This window comes from Felis catus, chromosome A3 (genome assembly GCF_018350175.1).
Source record: "Felis catus isolate Fca126 chromosome A3, F.catus_Fca126_mat1.0, whole genome shotgun sequence".
Taxonomy (NCBI): Eukaryota; Metazoa; Chordata; class Mammalia; order Carnivora; family Felidae; genus Felis; species Felis catus.
The window spans coordinates 66,460,867-66,478,002 of record NC_058370.1 but is presented as its reverse complement, the minus strand read 5'-3'; the positions used below and the strand labels follow the sequence as shown (position 1 = coordinate 66,478,002).

At 45.6% G+C, this 17,136-nt stretch overlaps 1 protein-coding gene and 1 pseudogene across 4 annotated transcripts; both read left to right on the top strand.

Annotated features, from left to right (window-relative positions):
• Nucleotides 1-17,136, top strand: part of LOC102901533 — a 118,478-nt pseudogene that overhangs the window by 26,646 nt on the left and 74,696 nt on the right.
• Nucleotides 2,756-15,717, top strand: MCFD2 (multiple coagulation factor deficiency 2, ER cargo receptor complex subunit). Of its 4 annotated transcripts, none has more exons than XM_023251661.2 (4): nt 2,756-2,899; nt 8,663-8,823; nt 9,611-9,770; nt 14,848-15,717. In XM_023251661.2, the coding sequence occupies exons 2-4, from the start codon at nt 8,675-8,677 to the stop codon at nt 14,908-14,910; spliced, it is 372 nt and encodes a 123-aa protein (XP_023107429.1). In that variant the 5' UTR covers nt 2,756-2,899; nt 8,663-8,674; the 3' UTR covers nt 14,911-15,717. The 4 variants fall into 4 exon arrangements, with proteins under 4 accessions (XP_023107429.1, XP_023107430.1, XP_023107428.1 ...); XM_023251662.2 differs by lacking the exon at nt 14,848-15,717 and adding an exon at nt 9,958-11,172; XM_023251660.2 differs by lacking the exon at nt 14,848-15,717 and adding an exon at nt 9,943-11,172.

The following is a 17,136-nucleotide window of genomic DNA, read 5'->3' as shown; positions in this document are numbered from 1 at the left end:
TCTTTTGTTAGTTTCTTGTGTATACCTCGAGTGCTTAATTTTGCAAAACAAGCAAATCAAGTATCAGAATATTTAAGTCTTCTAGGGGCTGCTTTTTGTGTGCTCAATTACAGTTGAGGCAATTCAAAACAACAGTTGCAGGCAGAGATGCCACCTATAGTCCATTTTTGCTACCTTGGGCCTCAATCTTTTCTCCTGATAAAGCTGCCTCTTCCCTGCTTCCACTTGTGCTGGGTATACAAAGAAAATTATTTATTTCAAGCTAGTGAGACTCAAGTTGTGGGACTAGGTCAGTTTAGGTTGTAAACTGCAGGTAAGGAATTCCGCCCTTACCAAGGCCTCATTTTTAATCTCTGCTTTCAAATCAGGTATCTCTAATCTAGATTTGTCACTCACTTGCTGAAAGCTACTAAAAAAAAAAAAAAAAAAGGCAACACCACTAACGTTTTATATTGATCCTGAGATTTCTCCTACAATACAACTTCGGTTGGTCCAGCAAGTGACAGCAGTTTGACAGTTTCACTACTGCTTAACAAGTTGCTCACCAACTTTCCAATTTGGAATGGAGTCTTCACCACTGGCTATACCTTAACCTTCATATAGCTAATTCCACATTAGTGTCTGTTTTTAGTGTACTACTTCTGGTACCAAATTATTTGCCTGTTAAGAATTGGTTCAGCTACAAGTTACAGCGCATTCACCTATAAATGGCTTAAATAAATGTGTGCTCTCATTCATGGACTAGAATGGGGGCAATAATGGGTGCAGGGAGTTCAGTTAGGAAGCTCTCACAGAAGTACAGGTAGCAGATGATGGTTTCATGGCTACCAATTATACCTCAGTAGAGCTAGGGGAAAAACAAGAATATCTCCTAGAATTTTGGCTTGAAGAACTAAATGGATGGCAATGATATTCACTAAAATAAACAAAACAGAGAGGTACATGCTTGGGGATGAAAATATTTGGGGAGGCCAAGTTAAATTTGAGATGCCAGTTAGACATTTGTCAAGTATGCACTTTTTTAGGGAATTAGGAATTACAGGGAGAGGTCATTGTTAGAAAAAATTTGGAGCCACCTGCTTATAAGTGGTACCTAAAATCATAGGACTAGATGAAATCACAATAAGGAGTTGGGTAGATAAAGAGGAGACTCAGGATAGTACCCAGGGTACTTTGATATTTATAGGTTGAGCAGGAGATGAGAAGCCAGGGAAAAGAACTCAAGAAAGAATAGCCAATGAGATAGGAGGACTAAGAGTGCATGATGTCAGAAAATGAGAAGAAAGTGTTTCAACGTGGGAGTGGTTGACTATGTTAAATAGTACTGAGAGGGCAAGCAAAAACAGAACAGAGAAGGGACCACTGGATTTGCATGGAGATTGCAGTTTCAGCAGTATGGTGGGATAGAAACCAGAGGGCAAGCTTATATGATGATGGGAATGGTCTATTAGAGAGGGAGCAATTGGTAATTCTAGAGAAAGACATAGAGGTTAAGATCCACAGAAAAAGTGGGAGCGTTGGTTAAATAGAATGAGAACACAAGACTATGTCTTATTTGTATATCTAGTAGCTCCTAGCGCAGTGCCTAGTACATAGGAAGTACTCAAGAAATGTTACTGAATCAATGAATAAATGGGCAAATGTAAGAATGGGTGGATGACAGATGCAGTGCTGAAGAATGAACTAGATCAAAGTAACTCAAACTTCAGACTAAGGAAAGAAGGGGTCTTGAACTAATAGGGTTTCTTCAGGGACTTTGGGATCCTGGGATTTTTCTCTGGGAGAGGATTAACAGATTTTAATCTCAGATGAAGATGGGAGAAGAAATGGGGTACTGTCAATGGCAGTTACCTTGGCCACCTTTCAAGGCACTGATCTGCTAAGGCAGAGTACAGGGAGGCTTCTGGGATCATCTCACTTAACCCCTTTCTTTCTTGCCCAGTGTCTCCCTTTCTGAATCCAGGCTCATATGAAAAATGATTATGTATCTTTATGAACACAAATGGGAGAAGGGATTTAAAAAAATGACGGTCCCACACTCATTTACCCATCTGGTCAATAAATATTCATGGAATGATAGTATTGTATAGGGGGAAAGGTGTACGAGCAGGATTATGTGGGGCTTATGGTTTCTTTTGTTTGTGGGTCTGTTTGGGTGGGGGGTGGGGGGAAGGGGGTTGAAGTGCTTTGTCTTCTATTGAGATAGAAGGTGATTTCACTTACTGCACAGGTAAGGTGGTTTTTGAACTGGGCTGCCCATGAAATCTTGGTGGGACTCGTATACAATTGAATAGGTCTTGCAGCTTAAGCGGTTTGTGGACTGCAGCAAGTGGAGGCTGGAAGTAGGACAATCTTGGAATCGCAGGATCTCTAGCTGGCTCCAGCGTCTTCTAGGCATTTCATGAGAAGTGGAACTAGGATTCCCATGATCTTTCTTCCAAACCTACAGGTGGAGGAACCGAGGAACCTGTAAAGGTGGAGGCCGAATGGAAGGCAGCTGTAGCATCCTCCCCATCCCCATTAGCCATCCTATGTCCCACGCTGGACTACATTCCTACTAGCAAGCTGCCGGGCCGAGAAGGCTCAAGTGGCCCAACCTAGGCTAGAGCCAACTGTCGCCCTCGGGAAGTCTGGCTGGCTGGCTGAGGAACTGCGCCTGCCAGGCCCTAGTTGGTCCCGGGCCCTTTACACGTGGAATCACCCTAGCGGTCCACACTGCCTGGCGCCGGGCAGGGGTGGGACTCTGTGGCGCCAATGGGCGGCCAGAGGGGAGCGCGCATGCGCACAGCGCGGCGGGGCGGGGAGGGCGAGGAAAAGCGTTGCAAGGACGGGGGCTGGCGAGGCTCATGCTAGGAGGCTTCGCGTCTGAGGAAAACTGCTTGGAAACGGTGCAGCGAGGGTGAGTGAACCCAGGAGGAGCCGAGGCCCGGGCTTCGTCCTCTAAGGTCTGTGACTCGACCCTGGAGAAGGAGGTCGTTGGGGCGGCACTCAGGCGTCCGCAGTGGGGCGGGATCCCGGCGCTTCTCAGGGGCTCGGAGCTTCCGGCTCAGGTTGCGGGGCGGGAGCGGCCTGAGTAGGGGTCTCGGCCTCTGCGCTGCCTCGGGAAGCTTAGCCGGCGGCCGGGAGCACAGCCACTCTCCTGGAACAGAGGCGGCCGGGGGCTTTGAAGCCAGATGGGCCCGGCTGGGGGCGTTACTCTCGTCTACCGCCGGTACCTTGTGTCCCAGAGGGGGTCACAACAAACAGGTCCTGTCTGGCCAAGCGAGTGGGAAGATGGGGGAAGCCCACTTCCTCTTGAATCCCCTGTCTGGGCATGGCACCGCCATGCACCCGGTGCCCAAGCCAGAAACCTGGGCGTCACTCTAACCGCCCCCCCATCCCCGCCCCGGCTCGGCACTCCTTCACCCACCCAATCGAATCTATCACAGGTCTCTTAGATACTTCCCACTTCGCCCCTGATCCATGGCCTCTCTGCTGCAGCTAGTTCAGGCCACTGTCATTTCACCCCTGCACTACATCAATAACATCTTGACTGGTCTTTTGATCCTTTGTAGTTTGTTTTGTACTGGAAAGCCAGAGTGATAATCTTAAAACACAGACCTGTTAATGTCAGCAGATCCCTTCCCCCATTCCCCTTCTGTCCTTAGTGGATTTTCATTGTTCTTTTGAGCTCTTGAACATAGCTTATACAGGCCCTTCATGACCTGTTCTGTTTTTACCTTACTCTAGTTCTCTTCCCCACTCTGTTCCAGTGGATTAGGCCCCCTGGCCAAACACCCTCCTTATCAAATGGGCCTGCTTATCCCAGAGTAGCAGATTTCAGTTCCCTGCCAGCCTGCAGAATTATTTAGACAAGCTAACCATATGCTTCCATTCAGTTCTACCTCTCTACTGTGTCTTCGACCCTCTTGAATCTTTTGTAGTTCCTGGGTTGGACCAAGTCTCTTACAGGCTTAGGTGTTGGTTACATTCTTTTCTCTCTGCCTGAAGTACTGTACTTTAGTTGAAAAAATCCTTTTCTCCCTCATGGGTTACTCCAGGTGTGGGTTAGGATTTCAGCGGTACTCCATAGGGGTCTATTTATTAGTCTCTCTTTTCCACCAGGCTGGAATCAGTGTGACAGGCACCTGTCTGGGCCATAGTCCTCAGTACCTTGTGTGGCACCAGGCTGTTAGTAAGGAGTGTGTTGGTTAAATGCATAATGAAGCCTGGCCGCTTCTCGGGCTCCCCAAATAAACATATGGATCAAGTTATTAAATGTTTTGCTTTTCAGAACCAATTCTCAATCTCCAACCCATGTAGCAGTTTCTTTGGCCTAGGAACCTGGCTATATTCTTGCCTTCAGTCCAGGACCATAGCAGTGGTAAATGGGAAGTACCCTTCAGAGTTCTTCTTTGGCATTGACTTTGGGTACAGGATGTCTGGATATTAGTGAGTGTGGCTGCTTTTGAGTTTGAATTTTTTTTTTTTAATTAAAAAACTTTTTTAAAAATATTTACTTATTTCAGAGAGAGAGAGCGCGAGAGCGAGCGTACGCCTGCATGAGTGGGGGAGGGGCAGAGAGAGGGAGACACAGAATCCAAAGCAGACTCCAGGCTCTGAGCTGTCGGCACAGAGCCCGATGTGGGGCTCAAACCCGTGAACTGCGAGATCATGACCTCAGCCGAAGTCAGACAGTCAACCAAGTCAGACAGTCAACCGACTGAGCCACCCAGGCGCCCCTGAGTTTGAATTCTTAACTGAGGGCCCCTGGCAGGAGAGAAAACCTGCTAACAGCTGCTGCAATCTTTATAGGAGGAAGGCTGGCTCCAAACTCTTAACATGCTGATAGGGCTAATGACACAATGGGAGGAGAGGGTGGACCAAGCTGGCCAGACAGGCCCTGGTGGGAGAGCTCCAAAGGGGTTATTTTTCCAGCTTAGGCCAGATCTTCTGTGATAGGGAACAGCATATCTAGGTGCCAAAACCCACTGCCCTGAATCAGACCTGAGGATATGCTGTTCTCCAGTCAGCTTAGCACTTTGTGATTGGTAGAGTAAGGGAGAGACTGAGATGACAGTGTCCTGGCCCTCACAGAGGGAGGGAAAAGAACAATATGTGACTATATGTTGTGAGAGGCTGCAGACTGAAGTCAGAGGAGAGAAAGATTGGTGTGGCTGGAAGAAGCCTGAAATGACATTTGAACTGGGCCTGGAAGGAAGACGGCAGACGGGTTAATGGAACATTGGGAGCAAAGGTTCTGGGCCTGGAAGAGGCTGCTGGAGCGGTGAAGGGAGCCCTATTACACTGAGACTGGCTACTGAGCCTGGTCTGGTACTTCCCTCCCAGGACTGAGGCTTCTTGTCAAGGATGTCTGAAAGCAGGGGTTGGGTTCTGAAATCTCTTTCAGAAGTCTCTCCTTTGGATTTTTTTCCAGTCTGGCCTCTATAATTTCTCAAAGAAGGCAGTGAGCTTGGGAACTGCTGGGGTTTATCTAACAGCCTGTTTGCTCATGGCCTTGAACTAAATCATTGGAATATGGGTGATGCAACATGTTCTTCAGGCAAAGGGGAGTTGCTTATGTTTCTTTTTGAATGTGACAGTTTAATTTGTTAGATGGCAGATTCCCTGTTCTCACTGAAGCACTTGAGGGAAAGTTTTTCCTCTGTGTTTGGTAGATTGATTGGACTTGTGTTATGTTCTGTTAGAAACCTGCTGCAACAAACCAAAGTGGGACATGTCCACATCAACTGGTTCTTGACCTTTATTCTGCTTCCCTTGAGAGAATGTGGACCCATAGTTACTGTATTACCTATCCCTTGATTTCTTTTTGGTGTTTTTTAAATAGAACCTATTTCTCCTCCACACACATACACAATTTGATACTAAGCTTCGAACCACATAGTTATAAGAAATTATGCTATGGGTTCATTGATCACTCGACTATCTGATAGATATCTCGAAAAAAAGTTTTATGCTCAGTTACACTGACATCAAAACTCGGCAGTGTATCTGTGAAGATGGGAATCCCTCCCCCCACCGCACACTAAGGACTGTGGCACACAGGCTAAAACCGTCAGCCCCTGTGCCAGGCGCTGTGCCTGCTGCTGGGAATGTGGTTTCCTCCCTGCCCTCATAGAGCTCAGTCCAGCAGGGAGCACTTACAAGTAATCAGGCAGTTTTCAAGATCGCATTCGCATCTGTTGTCAGACCGGACCCTTCTGAAGGGAGGCACTCAGGAGCGAATGGGAAGAACACCTAAGCCAGACTCAGATTTGAAGAAGGCTTGCTGGAGAAAGCAATGTCTACTGTGCATGAGTCTAAGAGGTTTGGGAGGAACTGGCTTCCCTCTCTGATCTCTCCTGTCTCAGAACTCTAAGATACGTGGTTAGACCAAGCTGTTCTGCTCTGGCCTGGGCAGTCACTGCTGGGAGTAACTTGAGACCTTGTTTTCGGGTACCAGATACAGTGGCAGTGGCCTTGTCAGGGTCTGGACACTTTTATTTGGTAAAACTGGAAATGTAGTTTCTGGTCCTGAATTATTTTCTATGGATGAGAATTAAATGGAAGCCCCCCCCCCCGCCCCCGCTTTAAATTCCATTCATACATATTTGAGCAAAATTATGGGGTAAGTCACATTAAATACACATTTATAAAGAAAAACATGTTTATAGTAGGAACATTAGACCTTAGGAATCCTTAGAATCCTTAGTAGGAACTGAGAAAAGTAAAAAGAAGAAAAATCCAAATCACACCTCCTATTTCAGAAAATAATCTTTTAACCATTTTTAGCCATTGTTCTATGTATGAAATATACACTTTTTTTTTTTTACAAAATTATTTTTCACAGACTTTTGCAGTCTGCTCTTTTTCATTAAATATTAAAAATCATTTCTTACTGTTAAGTATGATGTTGCATTATGATGTCCCAATACAGTTGTAAGATTAGATGCTGCGTTTTGGCCCCCTGGAAGTTACACCCCAGCGACTGTTGTTCCCTTGAGGAAGGAACTGTTGAAGGGGTTACCACTGATAGGCAAAATGGATTCGGGAAATTTTCCTGAACGTCATGGGGATGGTATTCTCCCGGAGTCCCACCTTTTGGGATGGGTGAGAGGGCTGCCACACAGCTCCTTGCCAGCCCCAGGTACAGAGGCTTTGGAGTGAGCTGTGTGTGTGATGGATGCAAGGAATGACCAGTACCCTAAAGCTTTCTCTTTACTGCTGTTGGTTTGGTCTTGTGGCTACCGTTGGCCCATTAGAAATCACTGGCCTTTGTTATCAGCAGAATTTGTGCTGCCTTTTGGGAGATGGATATGTAGTCCTTGTGTTGGTATGGAGGACCAACATGGTCCTAGCCTAGCATGCAAAGCCATATCCCATAGAGCCTGGTCAACCTCTGTGCCCCATTGTCCACCATCTGCCTGCTTCATATCCTCTAGGCTCCCCCTGACTACACCACTTGGAGTTTCTTTCCCACTTGTCTGACCTTCTGCTCTGCTCACAGCATTGCCTTAGTTGGTATGGCAGTCCTTCACCTTTTTGAGATCGGTCTATAAGCCCCCGGAAAGACTGGGATTTTGAATTTCACAAATCGTAGAGGCCTGCTTGAGCCTTGGTGGGGAATCCTGGGAACGAAGCACTCCTGCCCTCAGGAACTTACTGTGTAGCTGACTGTATCTTATTGACCATAGTTGCAGGTCTAGCCAAACTCCGGGAGTACTTAATGGAATCCTAACGTCTGTGTAACTCTCCTTTCTGCTGCTCTTTCACAGTGGTTGGGTTACCTGTCACAGTCCTGGGAGATGGATGAGGCAGGGGTTAATGTCCTCTTTCCCATGTCCCCTACTGCAGGCCTTGATCTGACCTGCCTCATCGCTTCCCTCAACTGCCACATTCCTAGCTCTGGTCTTGCTCCACCAAATACCTTGCCCCCATTGTGCTGCTGGATGAGCCACTCTGAAACCAAGCTCTGATCTCATCTCCCATTCACAAATCCTCAGTGGCTCCCCATCTGTTCTCCAGAAACTTCAGCCTCCTTAGCCTAGCATGCAAAGCCATATCCCATAGAGCCTGGTCAACCTCTGTGCCCCATTGTCCACCATTCTGCCTGCTTCATATCCTCTAGGCTCCCCCTGACTACACCACTTGGAGTTTCTTTCCCACTTGTCTGACCTTCTGCTCTGCTCACAGCATTGCCTTAGTCCTTCAGTCCCTGCACGTCCACAGCAAACTGTGGCCCCAGCCTTCACTGATCTTCCTTCACCCAGAGGAAATTTGTTCCTCTGAACTCTCAGTTTTTTATTTTTCTTTAGGACACTTCGCTTTCTGCCTTTTTAGTGCTCTCCATAGGAAGTATTTCACCAGACGGTAAGCTTCTTGTAGGCAGGAGTAATCTTCAGATCCCTTTAACCTCTCATTGAGTTGTTTGGCATTCTGAAGGAGCTTCAGGAAATGTCATGAAGCCCTCCCACCCGCTCTTTGAGTGATGGGGACTTGGAGTGCCCAAGGTCATCCCACACTGTAATGGCAGAGCTGGCCTCAGGTCCAGTTGGACATGTTCTCTTCCCCAACCTCGTTCCTTTCACTGAGTTCCTTCTCCAGGAGCAGCACACTGTCATGTTTTGAAAGAACCTTAGCTCTGGTGTTTTCACCTGCACCTTCTATGTTCCCCACCTCCCAGGTGCCGGCGACCATGAGATCTCTGCGGCTGCTCAGAACCCCCTTCCTGTGTGGTCTGCTCTGGGCCTTCTGTGCTCCAGGTGCCGGGGCTGAGGAGCCTGGGGCCAGCTTCTCCCATCCTGGCAGCGTGGGCCTGGATAAGAATACAGTGCACGACCAAGAGTACGTATCCAGCCAGGGCTGGGGTCCCAGAGCCTCCCCCCTGCAGCTGCAGTCGGTAGCCACCCTTCTACTGTTTGTACAACTCCTTGACGTTTTTCAAGAGTGATTATTTATTCCTTATAGCCACCTGTAAATCAGGCAGTCTTTTTCCATCATCATTTCATAGATGGAGGATCTTGATGCCCAGATGAGATAAATGACTTGCCTGAATTCATCCTATCTCTCTTTCACCACAGACAGACATACAGACAACCCCTCTGCATTCATGCTCATGCGTGCATGCACACACGCGTGCGCGCGCACACACACACACACACACACACACACATTCTCACACACGTGTATACAGTAGTGGTGACAGAATCCAGGATAAAACTAAGGTTTCTGGACTGACTAGAGCTTTTCCTTTTTTTACTGTCACATTCTAACACTGAATTATTTGTTGCAACTTTTGTCCTGGGCCAGTTAGGCTCACACATAATTTGTTTTCCTTGAATTGGTTCAAAAAAATGTGTTTAATTGCTAGTCTCCCATGATGTTATAACAGCATTCTAATAATAAAGAGGAAAACACCCATAATCTTGCCAGCTTAGCAGGTGAACTGTTTGACTTTTCCCTGCCCCTTTCATGGCCTTGCCTGTATCTATCATCCTTGAGTGTGCTTTGCCACGCTTTCTGTTTTTCTGGAATGAGTGAACCTTAAGATCTTGAACTTTTCAGTTCTTAACGTTTTGGTGTGATCCCGGGGTTGCTGCCAAGTGGTCTGAGTCTGACTATCGGTTTTTAGGCATATCATGGAGCATCTAGAAGGTGTCATCAACAAACCAGAGGCGGAGATGTCCCCACAAGAACTGCAGCTCCATTATTTCAAAATGCATGATTATGATGGCAATAATTTGCTTGATGGCCTGGAGCTGTCTACAGCCATCACTCACGTCCATAAGGAGGTAGGTCTGCGGTAGCTCAGTGGGCAGCATCTCAGAAAGTGCTCTCCGCCCCCCCTCCCCCCTAAAAGGTTCAGTCTTCAGTCTTGATGACCTGTGCTGTCCTTGTACAACTGTATTGCTGTGTCTTCTTTGTCTGCTCATCGCTCCGTTCTGCCTCTTTTCCTATTCGGAGGCGCTTCTCACACAGGGTGACCTACTGAGGCAGAATCTCCAGGGACTCCTTCTGCACACCAGAGCTTGAGAACCAGCACCTGGAGGACAGACCACATCAAAATGCGGAGCAGGGGAGAAGCTGTTTTATTTAAGGGTGGCAAACCAAGCGATCAAGGGACTCAGTAATAATTGAGGACTTGTGTGATACTACTCAGTGCTCCATATGAAGCGGTTTGCAGAGCATTTACAGAGTCTTTGCAGCAGCCTGGGAGTGGGCTGGGCAGGCACGGTTATTACCCCCATGTTAGAGGTGAGGGAACTGAAATCCAGATGTGTCCAGGTCTAGCGTCTGTCCTGCCCTGCCACACTTCAGTCTATAATGTGGAGAGGAGGACAGGCAGAGCTGGTGGTGTGAGCGTGCTCCTGGTGGCTAGCAGGAGAGCAGATTCGGGTTTGCTTTGAAGGTGGTGGGGAGCGCTAACAATGGCTTTGTGCAGAAGAGTGGCAGTGTCGCGGGAAGGTCCTTTGCCGTGGGAGGCAGACTGATGGACGCGGGGAGAGCTTGGCATCAGGGAGAGGACCTGGGATTCAGCAGTCCCAGAAGGCGAGGCTGGTGGTAGAGACAGGAGAGCAAAGGGTACGTGTGGGAGAGGTGGCAAAGGAAGAATTGGCAGAATGTGAACAGCGTTAGCATGGCACTCAGCACAGTGAGCCCTGCTGCAGCTCCCTCCGGAGCAGGGGAAACACCTTTGTCTCAAAGACTGTAACATGGTCTCCTGGTTGGCAGTGCCTTCCTCTTGTTCTGACCCCAGGACGCTGTCCAGTGCAGACCGTTTGCACTTTACAAGGGCACATGGCACCCAGAGCTGACCCTCGGGAGAGCACGAGCTCTCAGCTCTTCTCTAGAATGGGTTTGTGGGAATTATGAACCTCATAATTCTGTGTAAGCCAGACCTAGCTTTCTCCAGTGACCATGTGTTACTTCTGTAATTAGAAAAGAGGGAAAAGTAATTTTTAAAACAAATAAGCAAGGACCTGCTTTGATTGCATCTTTCTTTTTCACTGGCAAATATAATTTCTAAATTGGATTTTTATGAATTGACTCTATGTCTGTTATATGGTTTGTAGATTCCTAGAAGTAGCCACATACTACATGGAAGGAGTTTTTGGACACACGAACATGGACATTTTAGACCTTAGCTAAGCACTTCCAGTAAAACGTGCGACTCATCGTTGTCTAATTTGTATTTTGTAGGAAGCGAATGAACAGGCACCACCAATGAGTGAAGCCGAACTGATTAATCTAATAGATGGTGTTTTGAGAGACGATGACAAAAACAATGATGGATACATTGACTATGCGGAATTTGCAAAATCACTGCAGTAGACGTTGTTTGGCCATCTAGTTGTATGCGAATGTGACCCGTCATAATGTGATTAAACACTTTGGGTAATGCGAAATAACTCCTTTCCAACTGCAACAGTATTTTGGTAAAAACCTATAGCGATTTGTTACCCTGGGGTGAGAAAGAGAAATCAAGAGAAATAGAAGAGAAGCAGGACATAGTTGTAGCCCCCAAGTACTGTTAAATCTCTTACTGGACAAGGGCTTGATTAAAGAATCCTTTCAAGAATATTGGACAGCTGGAGTGTGGTACTCAGGAACTTGACTGTAGGATGCTGCTGGTCTCTTGGTTTGCATTCATGCTACCGGAAAAGTAAGAGAAGCTTTGCCAAGTAGACACACTTTTCAGTAACAGTGAGGGAATGGCGTAAATGCCAAATGTTTTCCTGGTGGATTCTGTCTCTTTTGGTAAAGGTGGTCAGTATTCCACAAAGTTCCCCTGGCCTGAATGATGGCTTGCCCCCACCCTGGGCAAGTGAGTATTAGACTATCACAAGGCATAAGAAGGATGCCAGATACTGAATTCAGCTAGCCATAGAGTCGAAGATTCTGTGTCTTCTGACACTTTGGGAATGATACACAACTGACCTAAGTGATTAGCATTTTTTCGTCTTTCAGTATTTTGTAAAACTACTGCCACATCCTTTCTTTTATGTCTTCTTCGTCTTAGGAGAGACTTTGAATTTAAAATGTTCTTTATTCTAATCATTAGCAAATGTTTTAGCTTTCTTAATATTTGTATTTAACTCTTATTTCTAGGGTTTGTTTTTGCTGCTTAGAAACTATTAGGAACGCAAGGACTTTATCCCTCCTGCTTGGCACAGTGGGGTAAAGCTACTAGCTGGTCTTGCCTAAGTGAGGAGAGAGAAGATCACCCAGCACCCATATTGCTGCAAGCTATATTTAGAAGGCATGGTGTTTAAATGACCTCTTCTAGCTTAAATATGTGAATTCTTTCAGATCAGGAAAGATTAAAAAAAGAAGCCTAAAAACTCTTAATTAAGACTGCGGATCTCAGTAACAGTTGAAAATGAGAAGTAGCAGCAGATTGTGATTTGGTCTATTGGATGTGGTGGACTTGCTGTGGTAAAAAACCTGAAATGATGGCTGAAAGGGGAAAAAACTGCCTAGGATTTGCTGTAAGACGCATAGAGACCTATTTTCTTTATTGAAGTATTCTTATAAGAAAACGTATGTATTTGTAAAAAATGGTTTCCTGTGTCAAGTATTTGTGCAATCAGAGCTGAATTGTAAACTATTCTTGTAATATCTAGTTATTTTGAAAGATTTATATATTGAATCCTGGGTATATGACCAATAAAGCTGATGAAACAAAATGAAGAGCAGTTGATTTTTGTCCAGTAGGGGTCTTCTCCTCCCACGTGAAGGTTTTGTTTATTTAGTACAGATGTTTCCATGTGCCTGCTCCCTCACAGGTCCTATGACCCTCCCTGGCTGTGCCCTGTTCTTTTGGCAGGGGTAGACTCCCAGTAATCAGTCACTTTCTGCTTTGATGCATTTCTTCTTCTGAGTGAAATCACTTTTTGGACCTTTCTTCTCTGGCCACGTTCAGATTATGACAGCATTGTCTAGCTTAGGAAAGTAACTGTTTTCTCCTGGAGTCTGGTGACTGTCTTTTCTTTGGCAGAAAATTTAATTAGGTAGCATTTTTGAAAGCCTCCCAGGACCAAGCAAAAAGCACAGTCTCCCCTGGCATTTTGGGAATGACACCTTGTTCTGCCATTTGAAAAGGAAGGAAGGAAGTTAACCATTGCCTTCTCTCTCCCCTGCCCCCCGAAGATCTTTGGATGTTGCATTGGCTCTTCTTCATCCAGAGTTGCCCCTCTGGATGGATCTAATGGGTGGGCTCCCAGAACAACCTCATCCTGTTGGCTGCTGGGAAGGGACTGAGGCAGCTGGAGGGGGAAGGAAGCAGATCCTTACAAGGTAGAGTCACCCCATTAAATAGACGAGACAGGCACCTCCTTCCTCCTTCCTCCTTCACAGCTGACTTCCCTTTGTAACTATTTCGTGCTAGCCTTTGTGGTCCTGTTTAGCAAATGTCCCTGGTGGGAGAGGGACCTGTGATACTAGGGACACAGTGACATTCTTGCATACCTCCTCTCTTCTAGCCTTCTCATAACCCACTTGAAGGATTTTTCAGAATGTATCAGGAACATCTCTGCACCTCAGTCAGTTTCCTTATCTCTAAAATGGGGATAAATCTATCCAAGAGAGGCAGCCTTATATGAGCATAAGCTTTGGACTCAGGCAGTCGACTCAGAATCGTAGGCCTGCTCTCTTCAGCTGTGAACTTGAAATTTAGTTTCTCATCTAAAAAATTACTACAATAAAACTTACCTACAGAAAGGAGAAGAGGATTAACAAAATGAGGGCAAATGTAAAAAGCATCTAGTAAGTTCCTGACACTACACAAAGTAGATACTTAATACTCAGTCACCTGTTCCTCAGTCTGGCTAGAGAGCCTGGGCCCCTATTGCATTGCAGGGGTTGGAGGGGCTAAAAAGGGATTGATGACTCCTCCAGAGCAGGGGTCAAAAGATGTTCTCTATTCCACTGAACGGATAGATCATGGATGTCAATCCATCTGTTGAGGAACTACAAGTTAGGGTGTTCTGTTATGTGGTGTTGACAATTACGTTGTGGTATCTGTGTACACAAATCTTTTTTATACTCTTACTTCTTGAGGAAAGTGGATTACTGAGGTTTGAACCTGCAAAGAAGTAAGGCTTACTTACTAAGCCTTAGTAAGTATTGCTAAATTTCTATCCAGAAGAGTTGTACTAATTCATACTTCATCTCAATTGCATATGAAGAGCCTATTAGCTTTAGCTAGATGCATAGCATAACCCAACAAGCCCCTAAGTACAAAGTGATGAGACATCAGTGCTTTTAATTTTTGGTCAATCCTGAGTTTGTTCATTTGTTGATTCATTCATTGAGTGTTTATTGTGTGTTTGCCATGTAACCTCTCTGATCTAGATTTTGGACTTCAGTACCTTCTAGAGAGGAGAAAAAAAAGCCTTTGTGTCATATTCCAGACTTCCCCTGAAGTTATCATCAGAGGACACAGAAGTATTCTTACGTAGCATCCCCAATAAAAACAAGAGCTAAGTCACATCTCTACCTCAAGGGGAAATCCATTTTATCAAGGACCCAACCAATCTAACATTTCAACTAGGGAATTAGTAGCAGAAACTATGAACATTATGTCTGAATTTTGGATGTTAAAAACAAGAAACAAAAAACCCCAAAAACCCAGGACCTCTGCCTTTTGAGAAGATGGAGTAGATACACTTCTATTCTCTAACAAAGTACAACAAAACCCTGGAAAATTATTTGTAAACAAACAAGAAGAGTCTGAAAGGTGGAGGGAAGAAAGCAGACTGGTTAGGGACACTGGGATGTAAGCAGCAACATGGTGGTGAGTTCTGTCTTACGTGTGTTTTGTGGTTTTTTGTTTGTTTGTTTGTTTGTTTGTTTGTTTGTTTTCACCAGATCTATCCAGACTTGGAGCTAAGGAAGCCAGCAACCCAGAAATGCCAAAAGGAGCGCACATAAAAAAGCCCCAACAAAAACCTGCTCTCTCTAGCCAGAGAATGAAGAAAAGGGCAATCTAACAAGGCAGGAAACTTTTAGACAATAGTTTCTCTATTCCAGCCAAACACCACAGGGAAAACTGTGGCCCTGCCAGCAGAGACTGAGTGGGGAGCCTAGGCCTCCATCCTTGCCATGCTGTAATGAGGTGCTATCCTCCTTACTGTATTTGAGGTGATGCCAGACGATGCCAAGTAAGGAGCTGGGACTTCCATTCCTCCCAATCCCCGGACAGTAACAAGGCCCCGTTCTTGCCCACAGGGTCAGTGGAGAACCCCAGGAAACCTGGAGTTCCATCCCCAGGAACTCCCAACTGGCTGGAGTGAGACTCCCCGCCCCCTTTCTGTGGGGTGTGTCGGAGGAGGCCTGGTGAAGGGTCAGGCCTTTCACCACCCAGGGATAACAATGTCACCTCCACCACAGTGTCTGGAGAGACCGTGTGGGGAATCCAAACTCCCAACCACGTCCAGCAGTAAGGAGGAGCTGCTGGCCTTGGGTATTGATGGAGGTTGAGTAGGGAGTAGACCTCTCCTTCACCTGTTAGGAAGGAGGCAGCACCTGTCCTTCCCCTGCCACAGGGGTATCATGGAAAATCAGTTAAAATAGGTTTAAATAAAGTCCAGTCTCATTGTATAATACAAAAATGTCCAGGTGTCAGTCAAAAATCACCCATTATACCAAGAACTGAGATTTCAAACTGAAGGAGAAAAGATGTCAGCACCCATAACAGGTTTTTTTTTTTTGTTTATTTATTTATTTAGAGAGTGAGTGGGGAGGGGCAGAGAGAGAGAGAGAGAACCCCAAGCAAGCTCCACACTGTCAGTGCAGTGCCCAACGCAGGGCCAAACTCACAAACTGTGAGATCATGACCTGAGCCGAGATCATGACCTGAGCCGAGATCAAGAGTCAGCCGCTTAACCGACTGAGCCACCCAGGTGCCCTTCATAACAGGTTTTAGAATGATCTGACAAGGGTGTTAAAGCAGCCATGATACAAATACTTCAACAAACAATTAGGAACACGAAACCAATGGAAAAATAAAAACAAGTATCAGCAAGGAAATAGAAGATATAAAGAGTAGCCAAATGGAATTTGAGAACTAAAAAAAATATAACCATAATAAAAACCTCAACAGCAGAATGAAGGGCACAGAGGAAAGAATCAGTAAACTGGAAGATAGAATAGTCGATGTTACCTAACCTGACCAACCCACTAAAAAAAAGACTGAAAAAAAAAATTGTATGGACTTTAGGGACATGTGGGACCATAACAAAGGACCTAATGTTCTTCCTGTCATCAGAGCCCCAGAAGAGAAAAGAGGTTGGAGCTAAAGAAGTACTCAGAGAAATAACAGCTGAAAACTTTGTAAATTTGACAAAAGACATGAATCTGTAGATGCATGAGTTGAACAAACCTCCAAGAGAATAAGCCCAAAGAAACCTACCAAGACTTATCCTAGTCAAACTTATGAAAACTAGAGACAAAGAAGAAAAAAAAATCTCAGAAGCAGCAAGAGAGAAACAATAGCTTACCTATAATGGAAAACAACTTGAATGATGGTATGTTTCTCATCAGAAACCATGGAAGCCAGAAAGAAGAGGCCCAATAATTTTCTTTTCTTTTTTTTTTTTTAATGTTTTATTTATTTTTGAGAGGGAGAGGAACAGAGCATGAGCAGGGGAGGGACAGAGAGAGAGGGAGACACAGAATCTGAAACAGGTTCCAGGCTTTGAGTTGTCAGCACAGAGTCTGACACGGAGCTTGAACTCACAAACCCTGAGATCATGACCTGAGCCCAAGCTGGATGCTTAACCAACTGAGCCACCGAGGCACCCCTCCCAATAATTTTCAAGTACTGAAAGGAAAGAACCCTCAATTGAGCATTCTAGATCTTAAGAAAATATTCTTTAAGAATGAAAGGGGGGGGGGTGCCTAGGTGGCTCTGATGAGTCCAGATTTCGCCTCAGGTCATGATATGGTTGGTGGGATTGAGCCCTGCATTGGAGCCTGCTTGGGATTCTGTTTCTCCCTCTCTGGCTCTCCCCAAATTGAGAGCACACACACTCTCTCTCTCTTTCAAAATAAATAAATTAAAAAAAAAAAAAGAATGAAGAGAAAAGATAATTCTTGGACAAAGGAAAACAAAGAGGATTTGTCACCAGTATACCTGCCCTAAAAGAATGGCTGAAG

Coding starts and splice junctions, on each gene's coding strand:
- MCFD2 (XM_006930094.4), top strand. CDS start 8,675: ATGAGATCTCTGCGGCTGCTCAGAACCCCCTTCCTGTGTGGTCTGCTC. Junction 8,824..9,610: donor AATACAGTGCACGACCAAGA/GTACGTATCCAG, acceptor ATCGGTTTTTAG/GCATATCATGGAGCATCTAG. Junction 9,771..11,178: donor TCACTCACGTCCATAAGGAG/GTAGGTCTGCGG, acceptor TGTATTTTGTAG/GAAGCGAATGAACAGGCACC.